Source organism: Rattus norvegicus, chromosome 13 (assembly GCF_036323735.1).
Source record: "Rattus norvegicus strain BN/NHsdMcwi chromosome 13, GRCr8, whole genome shotgun sequence".
Classification (NCBI taxonomy): Eukaryota; Metazoa; Chordata; class Mammalia; order Rodentia; family Muridae; genus Rattus; species Rattus norvegicus.
This window is the reverse complement of record NC_086031.1, coordinates 48,860,240-48,888,096: the sequence shown is the minus strand read 5'-3', so window position 1 is coordinate 48,888,096 and position 27,857 is coordinate 48,860,240. Positions and strand designations below refer to the sequence as shown.

Sequence of the window (27,857 nt, the reverse complement as noted above, 5' to 3'; positions counted from 1 at the left end):
CAGCTCAGAATTTGTCTCTTTGTCAGCCACTGTTTCGATCCCTAGCAAGGTTTGTGGGATGTAATAGGACTCAATGAAGATTCGTGTGGTGATTTTAAACCATTTATCTGCTCTACTAGCGTCTCCTCATGGCTCTCCTCTGTCTGTGCGTTGAATGACAAAGTCTCCTTGTGTCGTGTTCTGACGTCAGTAGTAAACCTTAGACTGCTGAAGAGTCACAGTCCAAGAGGACAATGCACAGGAATAAGAAGGACCGTTGTGTTTTACTCTTGCTTCTGCATACAGATTTATAGATTTGCTCACTTTATTGTATCTGACTGTCAGCAGACTTGTGTCATTTCTCAATTTGCTTTCAAATTGTACTTTTAATTTAGCAAAGAGAAGATGCTTTATGAAGAAGAGATTCCCAAGTCCCAAGAAACAGAGGAAGAGAACAAAGAATCCAGCAGCTCCAGCTCGGAGGAGGAGGAAGGGGAAGATGAAGTTTCTGAATCAGAAACTGAGAAGGAGGCAGGTAGGATAGAGGCCCTTCGTGTGCACTGCCTGTCAGGGGGTGGTCAGGCCTCACAGGCTTCCAGAAAGAGTTTGAAGTAGTTCCTAAGAAATTGAATTGCTAATGACAATGTGCTTATAGAAGCCTTGAGCTCAATTAAAATATACCTGCCAGCTCTGATGCAGACATATGGTAAGGTGCATGGAGAAGTCTTGCATGAAGGAATCCTTTGTCCTGCCTTCTGCCTTTAGATTGATAGGTCAGCCATAGAGACTAGATTCCAACAAGGTAGTATGCTGAGAGGCATAGGGTTTATAAGGATTTAAGTTATTTTCTTTTTTAAAATTCTTTAATCTTTTTTTATAGTCCAAACTTTATCCCCCCCCCCAGTCCACCCTCTGACTGTTCCACATCCCACACCCACCCCCACCATCTCCAAGAGGATGTCACTCCATCCCCCCACTCCACCAGACCTCCCCACTCCTGGGGCCCCAAGTCTCTTGAGGCTTAGGTGCATCTTCTCTGAGTTCAGACCTGGCAGTCTTCTGCTGTATATGTGTTGGGGGCCTCATATCAGCTGGTACGTGCTGCCTAGTTGAGCCCAAGGGTCCAGGTTACTTGAGACTGCTGGTCTTCCTATAGCGTCACCCACCTCCTCAGCTTCTTCCAGCTTTCCCCTAATTTGATGACCACAGTGGTCAGCAGCTTCTGTCCATTGGTTGGGTGCACATATCTGCATCTGACTCCTTCAGCTGCTTTTTGGACCTCTCAGAGGACAATCAGGATAGGCCCCTGTTTGTGAGCGCTCCATAGCCTCAGTACTAGTGTCAGGCCTTGGAGTCTCCCCTTGAGCTGGACCCCACTTTGGGCCTGTTGCTAGACCTCCTTTTCCTCAGGCTCCTCTCCATTTCCATCCCTGCATTTCTTTCAGACAGGAAGAATTGTGGGTCAGAGTGTTGACTGTGGGATGGTAACTCCATACCTCACTTCATGTCCTGTCTTTCTGCTGGAGGTGGGCTCTACAAGTTCCCTCTCCCCACTGTAGGGAATTCTATCTAAGGCCCCTCCCTTTGAGTCCTGAGAGTCTCCCACCTCCCAGGTCTCTGGTACATTCTAGAGGGTCCTCCTAAACTCCTAATTCCCAAGATTGCCTGCTTTTATTCTTTCAGCTGGCCCTCAGGGCTTCAATTCTGCCTTCCCACCCCCTCCCCTAATGCCTGATCACATTCCCCTCTCCTCTCTGTCAGGTTAATATTTTCAACATGTTGGTAAAAATTTGCATGTAGTTACTATGTGATTCTGCTTCTCTAAACTGAATTCTATTTTTTTTCCTATTTTGTAAGGCTTCTTCAGTTCCTGAGTGAGGGAATTAATGAAAGGAAAAATCAGATTTACCTTTATAACTCTTGTTAATAATACATACATTTATCCTTCATGCCCATGGGAGATTGTCTAGGAGATAACCAAAATATTTGGATGTACAAGTCTTTCTCGTGTGTGTGTGTGTGTGTGTGTGTGTGTGTGTGTGTGTGTGTTTGTGCGCGCACGCGTACGTGTGTTTGTGCAGTGTTTGTGTTGAACCTGTGTAAACCTGCCTGTGTATTTTAGACTGTCTTACTGCTGCTTATATTACCTGGTACAATGTAAATGATTTCTACATTATATTGCTTAAGAATGGAAAGAAGAAAATATGAGAATACACATCTGATTCTAGGTCATGGTTTTAGCTTCCAGACATTTTCAGTTCATGGTAAGTTGAAGGACTGAAACTGTATCTTAGTTGTTTGGCTTTGCTGATAGTTTTCTTAATCTTGGGCAAATACTGCCCTTTTTCGTGTCTGAAGCTCATCAACTGTCACAAAAGAAAGTTAGAGTTTTATAGAGAAGGCAAGCATCACATAAGTTTTCAGTAAAGGAGAACTGACTTTATATTTATAGAGCCTTAGATTTCCATTCAAGAATTTAGTATTTTTATGTATATGGTGTTTTGTGTGCATGTCTGTGTACCACATGCATGCAGTACCTGTGGAAGCCTCAGATCCCCTGGAGCTGGAGTTACAGATGGTTGTGAATGTCATGTGGGTGCTGGGAATGGAACCCAGGTTCTCTGGAAGAACAGACAGTGCTTTTGACTGTTTATCCATCTCTATAGCCTCTTAAAATAAAATAAAAAATCTATTATTGATCATTTGTTGTTTGTTCTGGAAATGCTGGTATTAACATCACCAAAAGTTACAAATGTGTATTTTTTGTTATTTGTATTATTTACTGAGTACTGTCATAGTCTAGTGTTCACACAGTATCTGGAATTCATATTTCAGCTTTCTCTATGCTACACTTTCTTGTTAGCCACTATGATATTAGGAAAATGGGAGGAAGCCACCCAAACTGATGCTTTTGCTTCCTGATTTATATTCCTGCCTCAGGTCTTATTCCTAAACACCATGACAGGGGTTGGGGATTTAGCTCAGTGGTAGAGCGCTTGCCTAGGAAGCGCAAGGCCCTGGGTTCGGTCCCCAGCTCCAAAAAAAAAAAAAAAAAAACACCATGACAAAGAGTAAGTTGCAGAGGAGAGGGTTTGTAGAGGAGAGGGTTTGTTTGTTATGCTTCCACATCCAGGATGGGGATGGCACCACTCACAACGAGCTAGGCCCTTCCCATCAGTCACTAGTTAAGAAAATGCACAGCAGGCTTACACAACAGGCTTGTCCAGGTGGCTTGCCTATAGCCTCATCTTTTTTTTTTTTTTTTTTTTTTTTTTCTTTTTTTTCCGGAGCTGGGGACCGAACCCAGGGCCTTGCGCTTGCTAGGCAAGCGCTCTACCACTGAGCTAAATCCCCAACCCCCCCCCCCCCCCCCCCCGCCTATAGCCTCATCTTAGGGAGGAGTTTTCTCTCCCTCTCTTCCCCTCCCTCCTCCTCTCTCCCCCTCTCTCCCTCCCTCTCCCTCCCTCTCCCTCCCCCTCTCCCTCTTCTTCTCCCTCTCTTCCCCTCCCTCCTTCTCTCCCTCCCTCTCCCTCTCTCCCTCTCCCTTTTCTTCTTTCTTCTTCTCTTCTCCCCTCTTCCTTCTTCCTTCTTCCTCCTCTTCCTTTTTTTTTCCTCCTGAAACAGTTTTTCTTTGTGTAGCCCTGGCTGTCCTAGAACTCACTCTGTAGACTAGGCTGGCCTGGAACTCACAGACATAGACTTCATCTGCCTCTCAAATGCTAGGATCCAAGGTATGTACTACCGCTGCCTGGCTTGGGACATTTTTGTAATTGAGTTTTCTTCTTCTCCAACCTCTTAGTTTTGTCAGGTTTATATAAAACTGGTACACAGACCATGCCCATACTACTATTGGAACAAAATGTTGACAATACCCTCATGATTAAAGTATACTTCTGTTCACAAATCTTCTATGGCCAGCCCCCTCATTCTGTTTTTGTCTGCAGAGTAAGTTCTAAACCCTGTAGTTTAGCCTTCAAGGCTTCTAGAGTATGGCTCCAACAGACATTCCCAATGCTCTGCGTAGGCAAGGGCATATTGTAACTAAATTGGATTGCTTCCTTTCTCAAATATGACCTTAGCATTCCTGGCCTTGAGTGTTTATTTTTACCTTTGAATTCTCTTCATACCATCAAAAATACTTGCTGGGTGAATTCTTTTAGAAAGTGTAGGGTCTAGAAGATTGAAGTGTTTTACAGAAAGTTAAAACAATTTGGCACCTGTATTAATTATCTTATATTACAGTGACAAGTACCTAAGAGGAACTGTGTAAGGGGAGGGAAGATTTATTTTGGCTCATGGTTTCAAGGTTTCAGTCCACAGTCAACTGCCTCCATGCTTCAGAACTGTGGTTAAAGAATGTCATGGGATGGGATAGATGTGAGACCAGAGCTGCTCCTAGTATAGCAGCCTGGAAGTAGAGAGACAGAAAAGGGTCAGAGACAATATACTCCCAGTGCCCTGTTCACCTCCTATTATCTCCTAAGGGTGCTAGCAAATTCTTAGTGTGTCAGTGCATATCATCAGTCAGGCAGAGCCCTAGGATCCGTTCGCCTCTCAGTGAGTATATACAGTAAGTAGGGACTGAGTCTTCAGCTCCTGAGCCTAGACCCGGGATGGCTATTCTTATCAACTTGTTGGGGTCTAGAATCACTTTGGAGGCAGATTTCTCAGGTTCATAGGTCGTGTCTGTGAAGGACTTTCTAGATTAGGTTATGGTTGAGATGGGAAGATGCTCTGTAAGTTTGGGCGGCCCCGTTCCATAGGTTGGGTTTCTAGACTATAGAAAGAAGGGCAGGCTAGCTGAGCATTTGTCCAACTCTGTTCATTATGCGGCCAGCCACTTCTGCTCCTGCCCATTAGCTTTCCGTTCATGATGGGCTACATATCCCAGAAGTGTAAGCCACAACACCACCTTCTTTAAGTTGCATTGTCAGGTCTTTTGTTATGAAGCAAGTAAGTAATACAAATCCCTTTCTGTGTTTTTCTACCCTGTGCTTTTTACTCCGTTTCTCTGCAGCATGGTGCACCTATTTCTGTTCTAGTCCTTACCAGTTTTCCTGGGAATACCGCGTTTGTTATTTTACTCCAGGCTTCAGCATATGGCAGCCATCCGTATTCATTAAGTGGTTCTGTTGACTATACCTAGTAGGGGAATAGCAAGCACTGTGTAATAAAGTACAGGTCATGGGAGAGAAGTAAATGCAGTCAGTGCCAGTCACTAGTAGGTAAGATTATGGCTCATTCTGGGAATTAGAATACAACTTTATATCTGTATAGTACTTTTTACTTTGCAGCACACTTAAGCAATTTTATTTAATCCCCATAACCATACCTTGGGGCATATATCCTTATTACTCCTCTTTTAGAATGAGATATTGACACTGAATAACGTTAGGTGAACTAGGTTTCAGAGCTAGTCAGTGGCACTGCTCACTGGGCGTGGAACTTTACATGGTAGAAAGGGACAGTGGAAAGTCTATATAAGAAGTGAAAGATAAAAACTGTAGAAAAGAGGGGCTGGAGAGATGGCTCAGCAGTTAAGAGCTCTCGCTGCTCTTGAAGAGGATCCAAATTCAGTTCCCAGCTCCCACGGCAGCAGCTCACGACTATCTGTAACTCTAGGCAGAGGATTCCTGAGGATTCTGATTCTGTGGTCACTAAGCAGGCATGTGATGCACATACATATGCAGAAAAATAATAATAATTAAAATTGTATAGAAGTATGAGGTTCCCAGAGACTGTAGAAGAGATGAGAAAGAATCTCGGCATCCTGTGTTTAGAAATGGAGGTGATGTTAGTGAGGGAGAAGGAGACGGATGAACAAGAGGACATGCATTTCTTTCTGTCTCAGAGAAGCGACAGTGCTGAGCAGTGGGGGCATGTAGGGATCATTTAGCACTCAGGACATCATCAGTAACCCCAGAGAGCAGGTCTAGTGGCCTGGCGTTAGCAGAAGCCAAATGGTTCCAGCAAACTCCTCTGCTCAGTTCTGTAGTTCTGTGTCAACTGAAATATTACTCATGTCTCAGAGCTCAGCACACATCAACTTCTGTTACCTTACCATCGAGATGACATGTTCCCCCTCTGTTGATTTTAGTAGCTGTTTTTTTGAAATTCTTTTACACTAATTTTATCATGTTACTTAATATTCAAGTTATTTGTTTTTTCCTCACCCTCCTGCTGTCCCAGTGGACAAGCTTTGGGTGTGTTTGGACATTCTTATGTCTTCTCTACCTTTCTGCATGCCATGTGGCCTTCTGTGTGTAGGTGTTCTTTAAATATTAGCTGGTGCACAGAAGTGGGTTTACCTAAGCCTTTCCTCATGTTGCTTATCACATGAGTAGATACTAAAAATAGAGATTGACCGCAGTTCTTCCATTTTAACGCTCCATGGATACAACCTCATAAAAATTATAGTTTCATGTATCTTACACGTTAATATTATTAAAAATATCAATTATATTTTGAGGTGAGTATAAGCATTTTGATTAGAAATTCTATTTTCTCTCTCTCTTTAGTCCAACTTAGATATTTTATATATCAATTCTCTATTGCTTCATAATAAACCACCTCCAAACTGAATGGTTTAAAACAGTAACCATTGAGCTAGGATCTGGCTCATCTGGTAGAGTGCTTGCTGACTTATTCAGGCCGTGGGTTAGACCCCCAGCTCTGCCTAAACCCTGGCCTGCTGACACACACCTGTAATTCTAGCAATTGGAAGGTAGAAGCAGGAGGATCAGAAATTCAAGTTCACCCTCAGTTACATAGCCGTGTGATGTCAAACTGAGCTACATAAGACTGTCTCAGTGAGAGAAAGGGAGTTAGAAACAAACCAAGATTCTCTGTGAACTCTATTCTATGGCTAGGTAATTGGGCAGCTGGATAGCTTGTGTCTTCCTTAAGGCAATGGTGTGCTGCTTCTTCATGCTTGTGCCTTCAGCTAGTAAAGCATGTGGGGGCGCATTTGGCCTTTGACGACAGTGCTCACGTTTCTGGTGTTTGCTGTGATGTTTAGGTGAGTGATCTCATCTCATCGAGCAGGCCTGCACCTATTTCTTCACATGGCCGCTGGATTCCGAAGATACTTATAGAGAGTGAAGCTGAGGGTCTCAATTGCTGACGCTTCAGAGGCCATAGCAAGTCGCCTGGCCAAGCGCAGACTTGGTGTGAAGCATGCGCTGCCTGAGCCTACAGGTTCAGGGATGCATGGTGACCGCAGGCCAGTACTGTAACCAGTACTGTAACCTGTTTCATTCTGTGTGTGCTAGGTTTCTTTGAGCTTAGCACTTAAAAAATGCCTTGATCGGGGTTGGGGATTTAGCTCAGTGGTAGAGCGCTTGCCTAGGAAGCGCAAGGCCCTGGGTTCGGTCCCCAGCTCCAAAAAAAAAAGAACCCAAAAAATGCCTTGATCATTATAATAGCTACCAAACAATAGCATTAATAACGTAAAAAAGCTTACAATAGTCAATGAGCTATGTAGTTTTAAAACGCTATTTCTAATCATAAAAATTCACTTTACGCAAGAATTAAAATTCTCTGATTAATTAGCAAATAGAGCTTTAAATATGATCTGTAACTTACTATCACACAGATGTAGCTTATAATTACCACAGGATCCATGTTGTTTACTCTGAATCTGTTTTCAGAGTATAAATTCCAGAATTATAGCTGCTAGGTCCAGGTACTGTGCTCATTATTAGTTTACACAGCCAGGTTGGTGACCCTGCTGGGCTGGGCCTCTCCTAGTTATGTGAGTTCCATGACTAAAGTTCTGCGACTTAATCTGCATTGTCTGAAATCCGTTCTACTGTTAGGTCCTATTGCAACCCCCAAGAACTACTCATTACTCTGAGTAAGCATTCCCAATCCATCCGTCCATCCGTCCGTCCGTCCGTCCGTCCACCCGTTCATCCATCCATCAGTCTGTCTTTCAGCTTTCTCTGGAGCTCTTTAGAGAACCCTGACCGACTGGAGAAGCAGCTTCCTTATTTTTCTTCCTCAGAGGCTCTGCTCTTCTTTAACATTTACAGCACCTGTTGATCCGGATCAACCATATCATCTTTGTTTTTATTATAATGCGTCTTATTTCTTTTTTATGTAATTTCCTAGAAAGCAAAGTTTAGCATGTGCATTTTCTATGTGCATTTTGTGTGCATTTGTCCCCCAGCCGAGTTCCCTACAAAACTGAACAGATTCTTCCACAACAGTCAGTTTTTACAGTATAACTATCCACATGCACTGATGCACAGACAGTTTTTATCGAAATTGGAGCCTACCAAGATAAAGGTACCCTTCAGTTTATTTTTTCTACATGTACTTTCTAGAAGTTGTTCTATTATGAGTCCAGACATTCCATGGTCCTACTAATCTGCTTTGATAATAGCAAAACTTTTTTTCTTAGTAGAAAGGGATTTATACACACTAAGATAAGATTTTCATCTTTATATTTGTTGCATCTCTTGTCTTCAATAACAGATAAAAAGCCAGAAGTGACTGTCAACCATTCCAACTCTGAAAGCAAGAGTCGGATCGTGGAGCAGATCCCAACCCCCGCTCAGAACACCTTCTCTGCCTCTTCAGCTAGGAGAGTGAGTACTTGGAATTGATTTGAGTTATATTTCTCTGTACCACAGCCATGCACAGAGGCCTCAACAACTCATTCTTGCAAAACAGTAGGAGCAGAATCTTGTTTGTATTAGGCTCTTACACCAAATTACTATAACTTGTGACTCTAAAAATAGGAATTTGCTTCTTACAGTTGTGGGGTTCCCAGAACAATGTGCTGGCCAATCCAGTTACTCACAAGGGCTGTCTTCCTGTGTTAATGCCCCTTCCTGCTGTGCCTGACATGTAGACAGGGTAGCAGTGTCTCCCTCTGAGAAGGGCACCAGCTACCCTGTTGCCTTCATTCAACCTTTGTTATTTCCTCAGAGGCTCAGGCTCCAGATGCAGCCCTGATGCTTTAAGGCTTCAATATGAATTTTAGGGGGAGGGACACAAATTCTGTCCATAACATTGCCCCTCATGTCCTTAAAAAGCCAATGCCAAACAAATATGTCTACAAATGTGTTCTAATAACAGGAAGAAAGTATCCCAGGGCCAGACAGATCCTGTTTTACCTGTTTTCTTCACAGTGAGAGCAAAGATAGCTGTGTACAGAGCAGACTGGGTAGAAGGCACGTAGCATCCAGAACGGTTTTTATGGCTATTCCTTTTTCTATTTCTCAGGAAAGGTTTAATCTCATGAGTAAGGTTGTTGTCGTGTGTGATGGGCAAGGGTGGGAGAAGAAGGACCTGTTGAAATGCCAGAGGCATTCCCGGATCAACTTTATGTAGGCTTCTCAGAAGCTGTAGGCTTCTGGCAGAGAGGTCTGAGGTATTTGGAATGGACAGTTGGGAAAATTCTGTGGCCTTAGAGGTTTTTAGTTGGCCTCCTTAGTGCAAATGAGACAAAGTGTAGCCAGGCCTTCTTTAGTCTGGGAAGAAGCATCATTGTGAATGAATCATTAGCTGGGCTTTATGTAGAGTGCTCCCCTTGCCCACTATCCAGCCATTCGCTGCACCTCAGATGCTGGCACTGCGAGGTGTAAGTGCACTTCCTACTTTTTATAACAGAACAATGCCAGCTTAAGAAATACAGACACGGGGCTGGGGATTTAGCTCAGTGGTAGAGCGCTTACCTAGGAAGCGCAAGACCCTGGGTTCGGTCCCCAGCTCCGAAAAAAAGAACCAAAAAAAAAAAAAAAAAAAAAAAAAGAAATACAGACACACGTATTTCCTCTGTTTTTATAAAATAATACTGGGAAGGGAGGAAGGCTTTCCAGTAGGGTCACAGTGGTTCGTAAAAAGGAGGGGCTCATAAATATTGTATATCCAGATGATTGGAGACAAGAGAAAATCTGAGTGGACGGTGGATGGAAGTGACTGACTGATTTTAGTGGTGAAGCAGCAAAGATGAGCTGGGTTTGGCAGAAAGATCCAAGATTTTTGTTTTTGTTTTTGTTTTTGTTTTTTTTTTTGTTTTTGATAAAGGTCCCTAGACCCCAGCAAAAAGACTGTTTCCTGGCATCTGAAGGACCAGTTATGCCCTAAAGACCCTAATCTGGTTTCTGGCTAATGCTAGCCTATGATGTTGCCCTGCTGTGCTTCTCTGTTTTTGCAGAATTGAACCTTGTATGGATATGCCTTGTATACACTAAGCAAGCACTATACCACTGAACCACATTTGTAGCCTGTTTCCCTGCTTTGTGTAAAATTGTTCATGCAGTGTTTTTGTGGTTTTAGTGCTGACACTAGATGGTAAAGTCTTGAACATGCTAGACAAGCATATTACTATGAGCTATAGTCCACTGGAGACTTAACTTTCCATTCCTGTGGTTTTGAGACAGGGTCTTCCATAGCCATAGGCCATGCTGGCCTCAAGCTTCGTGTGTAGCTGAGCATGACCTTGATCTAACAAACTTTGCCTTCTAAATGCTAAAATTATAGGCATATGTCACCATGCTCAACTGATGCTTCCTTTTTTTATATTAAAAAATTGTTTTTAATGAAATTGTGGTAGTGGTAGTGAGCTAGTGATCTCTTTGAAAGATATTCTGTCTAGGCAGAATAAAAAATATGGTGACCTTCTTTACTCCTAAAGATTTTATCTTTTAAAATTTCTTATTCAATGAAATTGTCAAACTCTTTGAAATTTCTTCTTAATATCAAATAGATTATTTTCCTAATATTATAGTTAGAATTTTGTAAAGTCACCATTAGTATTAACTTAAAATTAACTCATCACATGAGAGAGCTTGGAACACTCAGGCTGAAATGGGAAGTCTCCCTCAAATTCCTCCCCTCAGGGCTCTGGTAACCCTGTGGAAGAGGAGGCAGGAACACTTGTAAGAGCCAGAGAGGGTTGATTGAGGGGACCAAGAAACCAAGGCTCTGTTGAATCAACACGGTCAAAGCTCACATGAACTGACAGACACTGAGCAGCATGCACAGCGTACCATGCACTGGTCTGAACCAGACTTTTTGTGTATATTATACCAGTTTAATGTTTTTATGGGATTCCTAAGTGTGAGAACTGTTTCTTACACCTTCTCCTTGAGTCTATTCCTTTTGTTTGTTTGTTTTGTTCAATTCTAATATGTTAGTTTTTGTTGTTATTATTATTATTATATTTTATGATTAGCACTTAGGAGCCTGATTTTCTTTTTTCTGATGAGAGATTAAAAGGGAGGGGATCCAGGTGGGAGGCAGGATCAGGAGGAACTGCAAGCAGACAGAAGGGAAACTGTAATCATAGTATGTTGTGTGAGTAAAAGAAATGTTTTCAATAAGAGGAAATAATTGGTTCATCACATGAAAGAACCCTGCCGTTACGTATATTTATGCATTAGCTCATCCTGTTTCCTCAGACTGCGTTAGAGGGAAGAATTACGCTCATTATCACAGTTTTACAGATATGTGCATTAAGACATAGAGAAGAAAAGTAGCTTGTTTTTAGGGACCCAGCAAGTCAAGAGGAAGTGTATCACTGAAGCGCAGTCTGCTGGTGCTCCGAGACAGTGCTGGTTCACAAGGACAGCAAAGGGGCTCCTTCCTCTCTCGGAGCAGGCTTGTGGGTAGGAGCACCAAGGATGGGAGTTCACTGCTGGCTTCTGAAGGAAGAGCCCTTGGGAGAACTAGCATCTGCCAAGTGAGTAGGCACAGGGGCAGCAGCCTGCCTGGGCTCTGTTCTAGTACATCCAAGGCTGCTCCACTGAACTTGATCAAGTAGGGAAAAGAAATAGGGCAAAGCGGACTAGACCACCAGAACTTTTCTCCCTTCTCTTTCTTCCCCTATAGTTGTCCGGTCTTTTCAACAAGGCAGAAGAGCCTAAAGATGAATCTCCTTCTTCATGGAGACTGGGACTCAGAAAAACTGGTAGCCACAACATGCTGAGTGAAGTGACCAATCCCAGGGAGGCCCTCAGGGACCGAGGCTCTTCCATCTACCGTTCCTCCTCAAGCCCTCGGATCTCCACTTTGCTGGATGACAAAGATAAGGTGCATGGGGGACGGAAGGGTCCATGCAGGGGATGCCAAGGCAGTGTGCTTCCCTGAAAGTTCAGTCACGACAACAAATGGAATTGTTTTTGCTAGTCCCCAAGTTGACTGTGGAAGTGCAGACTGTGAAGATGTTTTTAAGTGGAGAACAAAAGTAATTCCTCATTACAAAAGGAGGAGTTTTGGGATATGTATTTGGTGTCTGTAAAAAGGAGTTGATCTGGTCACTCTAATAGTTTCATCAAGCAGTTATTTAGTTGCTAGCATTTTCTTGGCCAAAAAAGAAATCCTTTAAAATAGTTTTTCCTTCCAGCTTTTCTTATGTCTCGTCTCATCTCGTCTCGTCTCTTCTCTTCTCTTCTCTTCCTTCCCTTCCTCTCTACCCCAACTTTCTGTCTCTCTCTGTCTCTGTCTCTCCCCCTCTCTCTCTCTCCCTTCCTCCCTCCCCTCCCTCCCTTTCTCCCTCCCTCCTTCCCTCCATCTCCCAGCCCCCCCAGAGCAGAACAGTGACTGAGGAAAAGTTGAACATGGCCCAAATGGTTCTTCTAAGTACCAGAAACACTTACTCTTTTGATGCTTAGAAGCAGAGTTGAACTTTGAACTCTAACGCAGCAGGGCACATTAGCACTTAATAGCTTATTGATTCTTTATCAAAAATTAAGACAGGTTGGCCTGGATCTTGCTATGTTGGATCAGTCTTCCAAGTGCTGGAATTCCAGGTATACACTACCATGCCCTGCCTGGTAGAAAAGTTTAACCTGTGATTTTTTTTTTAATTTATAGAAATATATGATTAGGCCAACTTCACAAATAGTTCACCATCTTATTCATCAAAGAAGAATTTGGTTCTAGATTGTACTAGGCTTACTCAGTATTCTTATCTGGGTTCTGGTTATCATTGTCCTCTTACTATCTTGCTTTTCTGGAGACTACTAGAAGAGATGAGGGCCAGCAGTTGGATGAGCTGCATGATGTCGGTCGTATGTGTCCCCAAGAAAAAAATAGCTGGAGGTGGAAGGAGATCTTTGCCCACAGGGCATTACACGGAGCTGCTGTGGTTCCTCAGGCCCCTCACTCCCCTCAGGGCTGTGGCTCCTCAGGCCCCTCACTCCCCTCAGGGCCGTCCTTTGTATTAGCTGTGCTGTTTTCTTCACTGGAACATTCTGACTTTCCTCTTGAGAATTATTTCCCTCTCTGTAGGATATTGCGGAAGGAAAGGTAGGAATAAACATTGGAAAGCTCACCTTTTGTGATACTACTGGAAATAGAATTAAAGATGAATCCAGATATGAGATATGTAATATGTAACCATTCCCCTCTCCACTTTCTATCCTCAAGCAGGGGCTTCTTGAGATTTAAGGAAAGTCTCAGTGCTGTAGCCCTGGCTGGCCCTGAACGGAAATTTCCTGCTTTTGCTCCCGAGGGCAGGGGTCGCAAGTATGCCACTGTGCCTAGCACGGTCCTGCTATTTTACCAGAGTTGCTTATGCTGTGTCAGCATTGAACCTTTCTTGCATTTTACTTTCTTTTATTTTATAGGAAAGAGAAAACAGAAGCTATTTCAGTACACTAGTACCCCGGAGGCTCAGTGGCACAAGTGACATTGAAGAAAAGGAGAACAGGTAATCACAACACATGCCAGACATGATTTCTTTTAGCCCTTGGGTCATGGTGACCTGGCTCTTCTTCCTCTGCCTTTTCCCACAGATGTTCTGGGTACCTTATGGAGTGCTTGTCCCTCTGCTCAGAGTATACCTCCAGGCCTTCTCTCTTCTCTTTGCCAGTCCTTCACCCTTTAGATTATAACTCCAGCTTAGGCAGTGCTGTCTGTAGGACCCTGACCCTTCCAAGTGTGAGTTAGTTTTTGGGCCCCAGCAGGTCGTGTAAAAGCAGTCTGTGTCTGCCACACCTGTGTACTGAATACCACATAGAAAACATTGAATAGATCGTTTACTTGAAAGCATCAGCTTCTAATTAGTAAGGAAATAAATTTTAATGCCTTCCTCATCAATTAAATGAATAAAGGAGATTAAAAATATTGCTACACTTTAAGGCATACTCAAACTAGACCCCCTTTTTTGAAGGTGTGCAGCCCAGAGATGCTGAATCAGAATCTGAATTTTGGCAGATATTCCTAGGTGATTCAGTAAACATTAAAACCCATTAAGACCCCCAGTTCTCGATTATGAGTGTAAAAACCTATGACAGGCCCTTCTGGACATCTTAATACTGTAATGATAAGGAGGCACCAGCAGCCCCCTGCCCTTTTCCCTCTGTAGAAACCTCATTCGCTCCTTTGCAGCCTGCCATTCTATTGGCTTTTCTCTCTTTGTAGTCCAAATTGGTGTAGGAGTCATTGTGTTGTTGTTCTTCCTTGCCTCTCCAGAGAGTCAGCTGTTAATCTAGTAAGGAGTGGCTCCCACACCAGGCAGCTGTGGAGGGATGAAGCAAAGGGAAATGAAACCCCACAGACAGTCGCTCCTTCCACTTACACGTCAACTTACTTGAAAAGGTACCGGCTGCAGAGGGGAGGGAGGTGACTTCCTCACTCTGACCGTGGGGTATGGGCAAAGCTTGCATGCTTTTATATCTGATTAGCACCACAGAAATGAATGGCTTTTAGGTTTCTTGGGATCAACATTTTCACTGATTTCAGATTAATTGTTCTTTAATGAATTAACATTAGCCCATTCCAGTCCCCACCAAAGACCTGACTTTATACTCCATCCTTCAGCCCTATTAAAACCACAGTCTGAGGCAGCATCTGGTGACCTCTGGGGAAGGTGGGACATATGCACTCTGTCTAATCCTGGCTTTCCCTTTTGTAAAACTAGGGCAGGTTCATCACATGTTATACTTGAGGGTTGGGAGAGGAAGGGCATCACAGGGTGGTAAGGAGTGGGAAATGGGGACAGTTTTCTGTTGGATTTAAGATATATCATATTGAGCCTGTTAATTTAGGGACTTGAGTTGTTTTTATTTTTTATGACTTTAATGGCCCTCAGATCCATCAAGATGTGAAACTCGCAAGTTTGGTGTGCAGAGAAGGTACATGGGTTTCCTTTGCTCTCATCTATACTCTCTTTCCTGCAGTTATTTTCTTTGCCACAAGCTAGCCAGCAAAGCACCTCTGCCAGAACCATTAAGCTACAAGAGACACGAGAATATTTTGGTTTGAATTTTGCTGCTGATGTAGAAGAATCTGTTTTTCATTGCTTACTTTGAGTTCTTTCTTCACTTCCACTTAACCCTTCTAGCTGCCACCTTCTGCCTTCATCATTGGGCTTTCTAGATGGCCACCCAGAAACAGGCTTTAGCCATGCCTTATATGAGCAGATTAGATGTTTGCAATCCAAACTATTTCTTCCCAACAGGAAGACTCTAAGCAAGTAGTCAATGTTGGAAAATGGGAAACAAGCTATAATAGAAAACAGACATAGCTGCCTTTTAATTCTTCAGTTTAGCAGGTACATCCTAAGAAAGATCTTGATTTTGAAAGTATACAAGTACAGCTTATTGATCTCAATAGCACTTATTTTATGTATTTATTTATATAGACAGGGCCTCATGTAATCTCAGCTGGCCTTGAACTTACCCTGTGGCTGAAATAACTGAAATTTTGACCTATCTGCCTCTACCTGCTCAGTGTGCAGATTACAGGCATTTATCACTACGAGTTTATGGGGCTAGAAACTGACCCCAGGGCTTCCTGCAGGCTAGGCAAGAGTACGACCAACTGAGCCGCATCCAGCCCACTGGCTATTACACAGACAGGAGGTTGGGGTTTCATGAGGGGGTCACATATTTCTCTTAAAAGGAAATGCTTTGCTTTACCAAGATATATTACTTATCTCTTACAGTCAAATCCAGCATCAAAGAAAGCTTCTCTAAGAGAATAATGTTGTAGATGCAGGAAAAAGGAAACTCAATTTAGTTTCCAAATGTGGAGTCACCTGGGCTGAGGTTGATGTTTGTGGCCCACTCATCAACAAATGGGTTTGAGTCGCTTTGCTTTGATGTAGTTTGGGGAAAGTTAGAGTGAACACAAGAAGAAAGGGCTGAAAATTGTGCTTAATTACATGAGCAGCTTTTGAGGAAAGATCTACAACTTGCTTGATGCCTTAGATTTCTAGCGCTCCCTTTCTGTGACCCTACCATGATATTCCTAAGAAGAGAGAATTGTGTGCCACCACCATTTTAAAGAGAAAGAGCAAGGAGGAACCCCTTAACCCTGCTGTGCTAAGCCTTGGTCTTCCTCACATCTTCTGCATCATCTCTTATATTCAGCCAGGAAGTGATCTCATACAGTCCAGTAAAACGCCTCTTTGCTAGTGAAGGTTTCAGAGCGTTTTATCATCACTGCCCCCCCCACCCCCCAGGATCTCAGCAATGTTACAGTCAGAAAGCATCTTACAAACTCCTAGCCCAAACAATGTTTCCTGCAGTGAGGCAGTCCCTACTGTGTTTAGTTGAAAGCAAAGAAACAAAAACCCTGGCTTTTTTTTTCTGCCCACACACTATTACTCTGTGGAGTTAAAGCTTTACATCCTCCCTAAGACCTTTTTCTCTAAGCTAAATATCTGCAGCTTCCAAGCCATTTCCCTACCAGCTCCTTTCTCTCCTGTGCTTTCTGTTTTGAACTTGAGACCTCCCCCAATTCTTGGGTCCTCTGGCTTTTGCAGCATTTCTTCTCTCTCGTGTAGGTGGTTGTGTCGCATGATGTGGGGCCTTGGGTTTGATGGGGATTTTCTCTTCTAATAGTCTCTTGTTCTGTGTTCTACTTTCTTGCTCTCCGTTGGTGAATGCCACCTCTCCTCCTTTATTCTTTTGAATAATTGATCAGAACAAAAAATCATCCTTCAAAGAGTGATGATTGCTTCACTCTCGGGTGATTGCTGCTGGAGACTCGGCCCTGGCTAGAGTTACCTCTCCACGTCTAGGTTGCCATGCCATCTTTGGCCTGCGTTCCTTTCACATGCACAGTGTGGGTGGGAAGGTGGTGTTGGGAAAGGGTGGGTGAGCAGCATGTCCTGAAGAAAGTGACTGTATGCTGTTTTGCAGTGCTTCATTTGGTAAAAGTAGTGACCCCACAAGTCCCTACATTTCAGCCAATCGCAATTCATCTCCTGCTACCTCACCCATTACCATTGGTTCATCAACCTCTCGGGGCAGCCAGTGGCAGCCTGCCTCTTCTTGCCCTGCACCAGTCAGTACAAACACTACTGCATCTGTGCAGCACGTCAGGTAAGGCCTCTTGGAGCCATTTGAGTTGCATCGTCACAGTTAATGCTTCCGAAAACACATATGAGATCTGAAGCAAAGAGGCTTTGTCAGTGTAGGAGCAAGTTTAAATTCCTGTGACCGTAACCAGAATTTACTGAAGATGCTTTTGTTTTGGTTTACTAGCTGGTCAACAGTTGCTCATTGAGTAACATTGGAGCCACGTCATTGTCTTGATGTTCAAGGGTTGGTGAACATAGCACGATTGCTTTCATTACTTAGCCACCTTTCCAGTTGTGATCACAGTTTTAGAGTCAGACCCAAGATAGTAAATCATGTATTAAAAGTGTTGTTATATATTTTACTTATTAACATTCTAGTAAGAATCTTATGTAGTCTTTTAGAAGATGACAAACAAACTCAGATTAGAGGGAAAGCTAATCCAGGTTGCAAAAACCTCCTGATAGCCTTCTGAGAAATGCGAATTAGTACTCCTGTGGGAGCAACAAGAGAAGAGAGAGGTCTGTGTTTTCAGGAACTGTACTGGGAGCGTATCATTCTGGTTTTTCTATTCATCTAACGACAGCATAGCAGACTGTGGTTGTGAAAGCATGTCAGGATTTCAGTTCCTTTTCTTTGTTGTTGTTTGGTTTGATTGTTTTGAGACAGGGTCCCACAATGTAGGCCTATAATAGCTTTGAATTCGTTATCTAAACCCAGGTAGCTTAGAACTGAATGCCTCCTAAGTGCTGGGATTAAAGACATGCACTATCACACCTGGCTGACACTCTCTCACACACACTTAATTTATGTGTTTGTGTGTATACCTGCTTGTCTGTATGTGTACAGTGCCTGCTGAGGCCAGAAAAGGGCATTTGACATGGAACGCCATTTTGAGGTGGTTGTGAGCCACTTGTAGTGGGTGCTAGGAACTGAACCAGGGTCTTCTGTATGAGTATCAAATTCTCAAAACCAGACAGACCATTTCTCCAGCCGTCAGCTACACTACAGCTTTTTACCCTTTCCTGGGTGTTGGAGGCTGTTTTGTTTTGGTCGTAAGGCTTTCTAGGTCTTGTGGTAGAATGAGAAATAAAGAAATAGAAATGATGGTAGTGTTGTTGCCAGAACACCTGTTATGGTGGTGCTTGGGTGATATTTGCCAGCTTACTAGATGTCTTTCCCTGAAGCAAAGTCACCATTAATTTGGTTAGGAAGAACTATTTCATAATGCATTATCATTAACACTGTTATAATTATGTAGAGATTTCAGGCTTATAACCCCATTAATAATACTGTGTAGTTGCATAAAATTTATTAGAGTCCCATAATAATACAGCTGTGTTGGCCTTGTGTATATTATCACTAAAGATGAAGAATGCAGACAGGAGGATGGGAGCTCAAATGGTTTTACATGCCTAAAGGACCTGGGTTCAATCCTCAGCACTGAAGAAATCACAGATGAAACTGGGCAAAATTTTGTTGAACCCCGTTTTGTGACAGGCACTGGACTAGTTTCTCTACAAAAAGGATTCGTATGCTGGGATTATGTTTACTGACAAGTAGCAGGAAGTCTCTATAATATTGCTTTAAGTATAATAAAGCTTCTTCCTTCTTTCTCAGAAGTAAGAAAGTCCAGAGACAGGCTTTCAGAGTAGCTCCAAAATCACTAATAGATCCAGCGCTTTTTCTTTACTTTCTGGATTTTATTTCCAGGGCTTGCTTCACAGTCCAGAGTAACTGCTAGAGCCCTAGCCATGGTGGCTCCATTCTGCGTAGGACGTGATAGGCAAAGAGAGACTTCTAAATTAGTACTCTTTCCAGAAACACTACATCTACGCTGTGTCTCGTGGGATATCTCGTAGGAGGCAATGAATATTAGTCAGGTAACCCCTGCCTTGGGCATTCATGTCATTTATATTTTTGTAAGTAATCCCCTGGCGTATTAAGCACTGTATGTATTTTTAAATGAGGAAAGTAAACCAGAAGCTTAATCATCTGCCCAGATCACATAACCATTGGGGACAGGTTTCATATCTGCATGATTCAGTATTATTTTCTGTATTGTGTAGGTGAAGATATAAGATCTTTAAGTCGGTTGTTGTACTACGTGGCCCCATTGTGCAGCTCCCGCTCCTGTTGTAGAACTTTCCCTGAAGCTCTGAGCAGCCTGCTTGTCAAGTCAGAACATGCTTCAAACAATAGTAACATCCCACTGCACAGGAAAATAAAATAAAATTTCTGTGACTTCGACAGTCTAAGAAATTGCAGGTTTGGCAGGATGGCTCAGCAGGTAAAGGTACATTGGGCACAGGTTGGTCACCTGAGTTTGAGCCTCGGAATCCATGTAAAGGAGTTGTCCTCTGACGTCCTCACATATATATTGTGTGTATACAGGCATATTAATAAATAAAACTTAAAAAAAAGAAACTGCAGAGAAGCTAAAACACATTATTAACCCAAAAAGAAACTTCAGTGAGCTTTTGTTAAGTATGAGCTTACAGAAAGGAGTTTTTTGTTTGTTTTTGTTGTTGTTATTGTTTTGTTTGCTTGATCTTTTTGTTTTTTGTTTTGTTTTGTTTTGTTTTGTTTTTGGTTCTTTTTTTCGGAGCTGGGGACCGAACCCAGGGCCTTGCGCTTCCTAGGCAAGCGCTCTACCACTGAGCTAAATCCCCAACCCCTTGTTTTGTTTTTTGGTGGGGAGGGTGGAGTCTGTTTCCCAGACTGGTCTCAGTTCTTAGGTTCAGAGACTCCTCCTGCTAAGAGCTATAGGGTGTGCATTGTTCCTGGTTGGCCCCACATTTCTTTTTTTTTTTTTAAATATTTTATTTATTTATTTATTATATATGAGTACACTGTAGCTGCCTTTAGACACACCAGACAAGGGCATCAGATCTCATTACAGATGGTTGTGAGCCACCATGGGGTTGCTGGGATTTGAACTCAGGACCTTGGGAAGAGCAGTCGGTGCTCTTAACCACTGAGCCATCTCTCCAGCCCCCGGCCCCACATTTCTTATGGCCACGCCTCTTGTTAGTTTTATTAGTATTTCCTGTATACAAATAAATTTGAGAAATTATTTATCTCCAACTTTTTAGATAAGAAAATGAATATAAATATCATCTTATGCTGAGATATTAATTCCTCCTGGAGAAGTAGCTCATTTTTTAAGATGGAGTTTGTATCTTCAAAAGTGTTATATTTTTATGTTTCTTAATGCCATGTTTAGACTTCATGGTTTGGTTTCTTTTTTACATTTATTCTAATAATGTGATTATCTGGAAGTGAGCTTATAGCTATTCGTAAACATTTCTGATAATAACTGTGAGTAGGTGAAAAACAGATTTTTTTTTTTTTTTTTTTTGGTTCTTTTTTTCGGAGCTGGGGACCGAACCCAGGGCCTTGCGCTTGCTAGGCAAGCGCTCTACCACTGAGCTAAATCCCCAGCCCCGAAAAACAGATTTTTAACATTCATGCTTCTCATTGCTTTTCCCATCTCTGCAAGTATCAGTTTGGATCTCTGTTACCCCAGCAACAAGCTGTGACATCACAAATGATAGCTTTTTGGGTGGAAAGCCAGTGGTTGCTCCTGACTCTTTGTTAAGAAACAAAGATCTTCTTTCCACAGAAGTGACTCTAATCACACAGCCTGCTGTTGCAGTCTGTAGTTAAGGTTGCATATAGATCCTGCTCGCCTTCTGCTTCGGTCTCTTACGTAGGCAGCTATGAAGGTAGAGAATTAGGCACTTGGCTAAATGGAAGAAAGACTGCAGTTGCTGGACTAGGTGAGAGAGAGCCAAATAGGCTGAGGTTGTAGAATACTTTTCAAATGGAGAACTCAAGAAGATCATCAAATCTAGGCTGAGGACTGCCACAAAGACTTCCCCTGCCAAGAACTGAGGGAAGGTGGAGACTAACATCGTAAGTGATTCTAGTGTCTTCTTCACCTGGAGTGAGAGCCTCTCTCTTTGTGCATGTGCGGAGGGAGGTCAGGTGGCGGTGAGTCATTAAGACACTCCTGCATATGTCAGTATCTTGCCTTGGCCACAGCTGATTTTTGTTTGTTTGTTTTTTAATGTCATGTAAAAATATCCTGTAACAAATAAGTCTGGGCAGATGTCAGACTAAATGTATAATCATACTGCTCCAGATTTACAAGCTCAGAATTAACAAACCAACAAACAAAATCTGAGCAAGAAGATTCTCATTAGACCTGTGCCTTCTTTCTCTGTGCCAGTGTCTGCTGTACACCATGCCTGACCTTCTCGTTTTGCTCCTGTCTTCTCTTAATTCCAGGACTCCTTACAAATCTCAGGCTGACTCAACAGCAGAGAGAACAGACAGCGGCTCCTCCAGCACCCCCCTGTGTGTGATCACCAACCGCCCTGCACCAAGCACTGCCAATGGGGTTCCAGCCGCCACGGTGCTCTCCTCCCCTGCAGCAGACGCCTCTGTGGAACCCCGGGAGCAGAGGAGGTATGAGCTTGCCGGTGCATTTGCAGGACTCTGCCTTGAGAAAAGAGACAGAGAAGTGGGTATGAAGTGTCTGACCCAAGCTCAAACAGATCTTAATTTTACTGTTGAGTTATGTCTTAGCTTGGGAGGTTTTTGTGGTTGGTAGAGGTCTTATTTCTGACTGTTTAGCAGTTGTTTAGCATTATGTTGTGTGTATAGTCAGAGTCTTTTTCCCTACTTGTCTTATAATTGACAGGCATATTTTTGCCTTTTGTGATGGGGAGCTTAAAGCACAGAGAAAGATTCTTTGTTTTGTTCTGATTTTTCTGTGATCACTTTGTGTAGCAAAGTAACACTGTGATAAAATGCTCAAAGAAGCAGTGCTGGGTGCATAGATTTAATTCATGTGAGAATAATACTGGGGAAGGAAAAGAACATTTATGGTAATGTGGGATTGTCACTCGCTTGTCCTAAGTTGTTGAGACTTGCTGTGTAGCCCAGGCCAGCTTTGATCTCTTGGCCCTCTAGCCATAGCCTGCTTGAGACTAGGAATGCAGATGGTCACTGTCATGCTCTGCCACACTGCAGTGTTTAATTTAGAGAAAAATTCCTAGAAAGCAGATGTAGATTTGAAAAAGAGCAGAACTTTTCAGTTGTTGGGATTAAGAGATTGTGGAGTGTGACAAAAGGAAGAGCCATTGAACATTGTGACAAGCTTGAAGTCCCATAAAATCCCATGGGGCTGTGGGGTAGGGTTTTTTAAGATTACAAAAAGAACAAACTTTTATCAAGGTTTAGATTTTTAGTTCTCTCTCTCAGTATGTACGTATATGTGAGACACCAGGAAATGTACCCTAAGAGCTACAGTGGCTAACGTTTTAGTTCTTTGTTTATTGTGGAGATAACGCAAAGCGCACATTTAGAGAAGGAGGGAGAAGCAGTGTTGTAAAACAGCATGTTCCTGCATTGTTCTTTCCATAACAGGTCAAGGAAATCAGTGGCCTGGGCTAACAGGGTTGTGAGCCAGTAGTCATCCTCTTTTCTTTTTAAAAAGACATGTTAATTCATGTGTATGGGTGCATGCCTGCCTGCATGTGTGCATGCATGTTTGCTTGTGGATCTGTGTGGCTAGTGCCCTTAGAGGCCAGAAGAAGGGGTCAGAGATCCTGTAGCTGGAGTTAGAGGAAGCCATGAGCCTCCTACTACAGGTTCTGGGACTCAAGTTCAGGTCCTCTAGAGGAGCAGCAAGTATTCTTAAGGGCTGAGCTATTCCCTCGCCTCTCACTTGTCCTCTTCTAATTGACTTCTAGCCAAGTGAATATTATAAGTCACTGGTGACTGTGTAGTGCTCATACATTTACTCTGGTGCACAGGCAAGTACCGTCAGTTTCTTTCGAAGAGCAGCCTTTCATTAGCCAAAGAAGAAATCACTCTTTAAAAACGTTTCTTAGGGTAGGGGATGTGATTCCATTGGAAAGTGTTTTTTGTACAATTACGAGGACGAGTTTGGATTATCAGCAACCACAAAACAACAGGACACAGCATCTCATATCTGTAATGTCCACACTCACTGATCAGGCAGCATAGCCAGTTCAGTGAGAGACCCTGACTCAAAAACTTAAAGCGGAGAAGCAGTTGAGGAAGACACCGTCCCCTGCACACAACCATATGTGAACATGTACTTACTCATACAAACACATACACCCACACTTCCCACACACAGTGTTTCCTAGCCGAGAGAATTTAAGCAAGTTAGATACATTAAGATTATGACCCTTGGGGGTTGGGGATTTAGCTCAGTGGTAGAGCGCTTGCCTAGGAAGCGCAAGGCCCTGGGTTCGGTCCCCAGCTCCGGAAAAAAAAAAAAAAAAAAGAACCAAAAGATTATGACCCTTGGAAAGAGGAGAAATCATGTTTGTTTTCAGGCTGTATGGAATTGCAGCTTCTATTAGAATCATAGAGAGCCACTTGCCTCTGAATTTTGTAAACTACAGTAAGCACTTTACCAACTGAGTCAGATTTTGATTCTGTTTTGGCTGTTTTGTCAGTCCAGGGCGATCCACCAGGCACCTTCCCCTTGACAGATAGCGTGAGCCGGTCCATTTCCTCAAGAAGTAGCAACTCTATGAACAAAGAACTAGCTGGGCGTAGGTGGTGCACACTAATCCCAGCACTCAGGAGGCAGAGGCAGGGTCTCTGTGAGTTCCAGGTTAGCCTGGGATACATACTGAGACCCTGTCTACATAAAACAAATAAAAGAGTAAAAACGACTAAGTGGAGACATTAGTGAACTGTAAGTATGCTGTATCCAGATGTACAGTCCATACATGCACAACATTGATTTTGTTTCTTGGAGAACAGGTCTTGCTGTGTCTTTCTGGCTGGCCTGATACTTAACTCTATATAGCTTGCCTTGAACTTATGGCAGTTCCCCTGTCTCAGCCTCCTGAGTGCTTGGATTACACATAACACTGTAACTGACTTCCTATACAAAATTACTTTTAAAGATTGTATAAGATAACCTCTGTGTTATGTGTGTAGGGTGGATGTGTCAGTTTTTGGACACTAAAAAAAAGAAAAAAAAATCTGAGAGGAATTTGTTTCCAGGCCTGTGGTGAGGCCAACATCATGATGGGAGTGCAGACAAGCAAAGCTGCTCATTCTGGCAACCAAGATGTCAGAGAGCAGAGAGCACGGGCTGGACCGACGCTTCTCCTAGGGATGCCCTCCAGTGGTCAGTCCCACTAATGAAGCCGCTCTTCTGAATGTCTGCAGCACTGCCTACTCAGTGAGCCATCATGGCTGCTCACTGGCCTGCGTGTGGTTGGAGTCCCAGTGTTGAGGGCATGAGCGTGTTGTTGGGAACACACCATCTGAAACCTAGATGAGTCTTACGTTTAGATATGGATTTCTTATCCAAAGTAACTCCTTATGTTTATGAAAATACTTCAGAATCTGATACGCTTCTGGTTCCCCGCAGTTTGGTTCACGGGTATTCAGCCTACGCCATAGAGAGATAGTGTGAGTTATGAACAGTGTGTCAACAGAGATCTGCTTGTGAATACGTCTCCTGGGGGATTCCAGGAGGCTGCCATGGGAGTGTGGCGCTTAGGCAAAGGTCTGTAGGATAAGTAGCAGCTATGAAAGAACATGGAGGTTATCCTATGCAATCTTTTTTTTTTTTTTTTTTTGGTTCTTTTTTTCGGAGCTGGGGACCGAACCCTGGGCCTTGCGCTTCCTAGGTAAGCACTCTACCACTGAGCTAAATCCCCAGCCTCCTATGCAATCTTTAAAAGTAATTTTGTGTAGGAAGTAAGCTATGGTATTATATGAAATCCTAGCCCTCAGGAGGCTGAGGCAGGGGGATTGCCATAAGTACACAATAGAACTCTTTAAAAAGGTTTATTTTATTTTATGTATACGAGTGTTTTGCCTGCATGTATATGTGCACCACCTGTGCCTGATGCCCAGGAAGTCAGAAGAGGGTGTTGGCTACCTAGAAGTGGAGTTGTGGATTGTTGTGAACCACCATGGTTGTAAGTACTGGGAGCTGAACCTGGATCCTCTGCAAGAGCAACAAGGGCTCCTAACCTCTGAGCCCTCTCTCAGCCCTAGGAGATGAACTTTCTCAGCAAAGTCATGGCAGCTGAAAAGACAGTAAGTGTTAAGTAGAATAAGGTTGTTTGAAGAAAGTGTAAGGCCCTTTTTTTTAAAATGAAACCTGAGGGAAGAGTGGTTTAAGATGAGGCTTGGGGAGGAGGTAGGAGGTAACAATATCACGCCAGCATCTCTAAGCCAGTACAGAGGATTTGGGGTTTGTGTGCTATGAGCCATGACGGTCTGGTAGAAATATTCCAACAGCTTCATAGAGACATAACTCATATACCGTATTTAAAGTGGCAAGACATTGTTCTATTTTATTTTTAGATTTTTTTATTTTTTGTGTGTGAGTGTTTTGCACGCGTGTATACATGTATGTGGATCATGTGTGTGCTTGGTGCCTGTGGAGGTTACAAGAAGGGCATTAGATCCCTAGAACCAGAGTTACATAGTTCTGAGCTAACCTGTGAGTGCTGAGAACTGAACCTAGGCCGGCAGTAAGAGTAACAACTACTCTTAACCACTGAGCCATCTCTCCATCTCAAGACATAGGGTTTAGAATATGGACCAGTCGGTATAACTATGGGCACAGTGAATTTTGAACGTTCATCACCTGTAATAGAAATCCATTTCCTATTTCTCGCATGTCTTATACCCACTTCCCTGCAACCTAAGCAGCTGCTGCTGTACTTTCTGTTCTTACTTCCAACCTATCATGTAAAGTGGAAACCAGACGAGGGGATGACTGGCCTCTTTCTGGTATATTTTCAAAGAGCATCCATGTTGAGGCGGGTATCAGGACTTGGTCCTTTTTATAGTCTACCATCTGATATTGTTTATTCATAGATGGATGGCATTCACGTTATTTCTGCCTGCTGGCTGTTATGAATAATATTACTATAAACATTTGTGTGTACATTTTTATGTGGATATATTTCACATGTATACACTACTAGTGCATTTTGTGGGCTATATGCCACCAGACAATTTTAAGCATAAGGCATCACGAATGTTTTTTAAGTTCTGACTTAAACTCTGTCTGAGGTTATTAGACAGGAATGAAAGGGTAATAACGGGTGTGAGGTGACTACTGAAGAGACCGCAACGGAAGAGAGGCGCATGAGGCATCAGTTGGGCTTGCACTGGGGTAATGAGAGGAGAGGAAGGAAAGTGAGTGTGGTAAAATGTACTTATCACACTTCATGCTTTGGAGGAAGGGGGCCGGTGGATGCCGTGCACGTGTGCGGAGGTCGGAGGACAACCTGCTGAAGTCAGCTCTCTCCTTCCCCGTGTGGGTCCTGGGGCATGAGCCCAGTTTGTCAGGACTGGTGGCCACAATTATTGTTATACTTATATGTAGCACCATGGATACGGAGGCTCAGATCTTACTGTCACTGGTGAGGACACACTTAGCTGAGACCTATACAAGAACTGATAGCAAGTTAGAATTCTGGAGTGGCTGTCCAGCTCAGGAGAAGTGTACATTGTAAATCCCGTGCCTCAAAAAAAGGGAAAGGAAGAGAATCTGAGCAGGGACAGAAATGTAACTGGAAAAAAAAATTTACCACACACAGAATTTGGAATCCCAAGTCAAGAATTTAACATAGAAGCTAGGTCTTTATTCCTGAAAGCGTGGGACCCTGGCACAAGCATATAGTGTTATGAGTACTCTTGTTAAATGGAGACTCGCATACGTGGAACATCCAACAGCCATTTACTGAAGGACTCTGCCTGCCACCTGTCAGACAAAGATCGAAATCAAAGGGGGAAAACCTGTTTCCTGATCTTTAGTATTGAAAATCTATTTTGAGAAGCCAACAAGGTAGATCAAATACTACAGTGTAATTTTAAAGCTCTGTGAAAAAGAAATATATAAATTGGGACTGAAGAGATGGCTTTGCTGTGAAGAGCACTTTCTATTCTTGAAAAGAACCTAAATTTGGTTCCCAGCACCCACATCCATCCGCTCACTTCCTATAAGGCTGGCTCCAGGGGCTCTGATGCTCAGTTTGGTATTCCAAGGCTACTGCACTCATGTGTGCACACACGCGCATGCACGCACACCACAAAAGGAAATGTATACATTTCTGTGTGATGTGGAGGAGGGGAATCTGAATCACACTGTGTTGGTGCCAGGAGATGACTAGAGGCAACTGGCAATTAATCAATAGCAGCAGGAGCTGAGATTTTAGAGGAAACAAAAACAAGCTTCCTGTCCTTGAGGCTGTGGAAAACAAGGCCGCAGTAGCACTTCAGAAAGTGTCTGCTGTGAGAACGGTTAGCTGAAGGGAGTGAGGTGAAGGCAAATCACTGGAGAAGGATGGATTAAGCTAAGTTAAACAGGCTCACTCAGAAGCCTTCTCTGGTCATCTGGGAAGAGCAGTGGTTGAAGGTGGGGCTTGGGAATGAGTAGCCTGTGCTGTACCCAGTGAGGTAGTTCTTGCCTTGCAGAAACCCCCAAATTAACATTCCTCTAGTCTTTGAAAATTGTGGAGCTCCAGAGGTAGGAAGGAACCAAATCAAGCCAGTTTTTGTCTGGGTTATGTTAAGAAACTTGATCTTCTG

At 43.1% G+C, this 27,857-nt stretch overlaps 1 protein-coding gene across 13 annotated transcripts in view; it reads left to right on the top strand.

Annotated features, from left to right (window-relative positions):
- The window catches only part of Ppp1r12b (protein phosphatase 1, regulatory subunit 12B), a 197,678-nt gene that overhangs the window by 60,837 nt on the left and 108,984 nt on the right, over positions 1-27,857 (top strand). For 8 of the 13 annotated variants that reach the window (XM_006249876.5, NM_001107178.4, XM_006249875.4 and 5 more), the window contains 6 exon segments: positions 375-514; positions 8,458-8,570; positions 11,821-12,021; positions 13,560-13,642; positions 14,407-14,532; positions 21,534-21,713. In XM_006249876.5, the coding sequence (XP_006249938.1) occupies positions 375-514; positions 8,458-8,570; positions 11,821-12,021; positions 13,560-13,642; positions 14,407-14,532; positions 21,534-21,713 (843 nt within the window). 13 annotated transcript variants of the gene reach the window in all.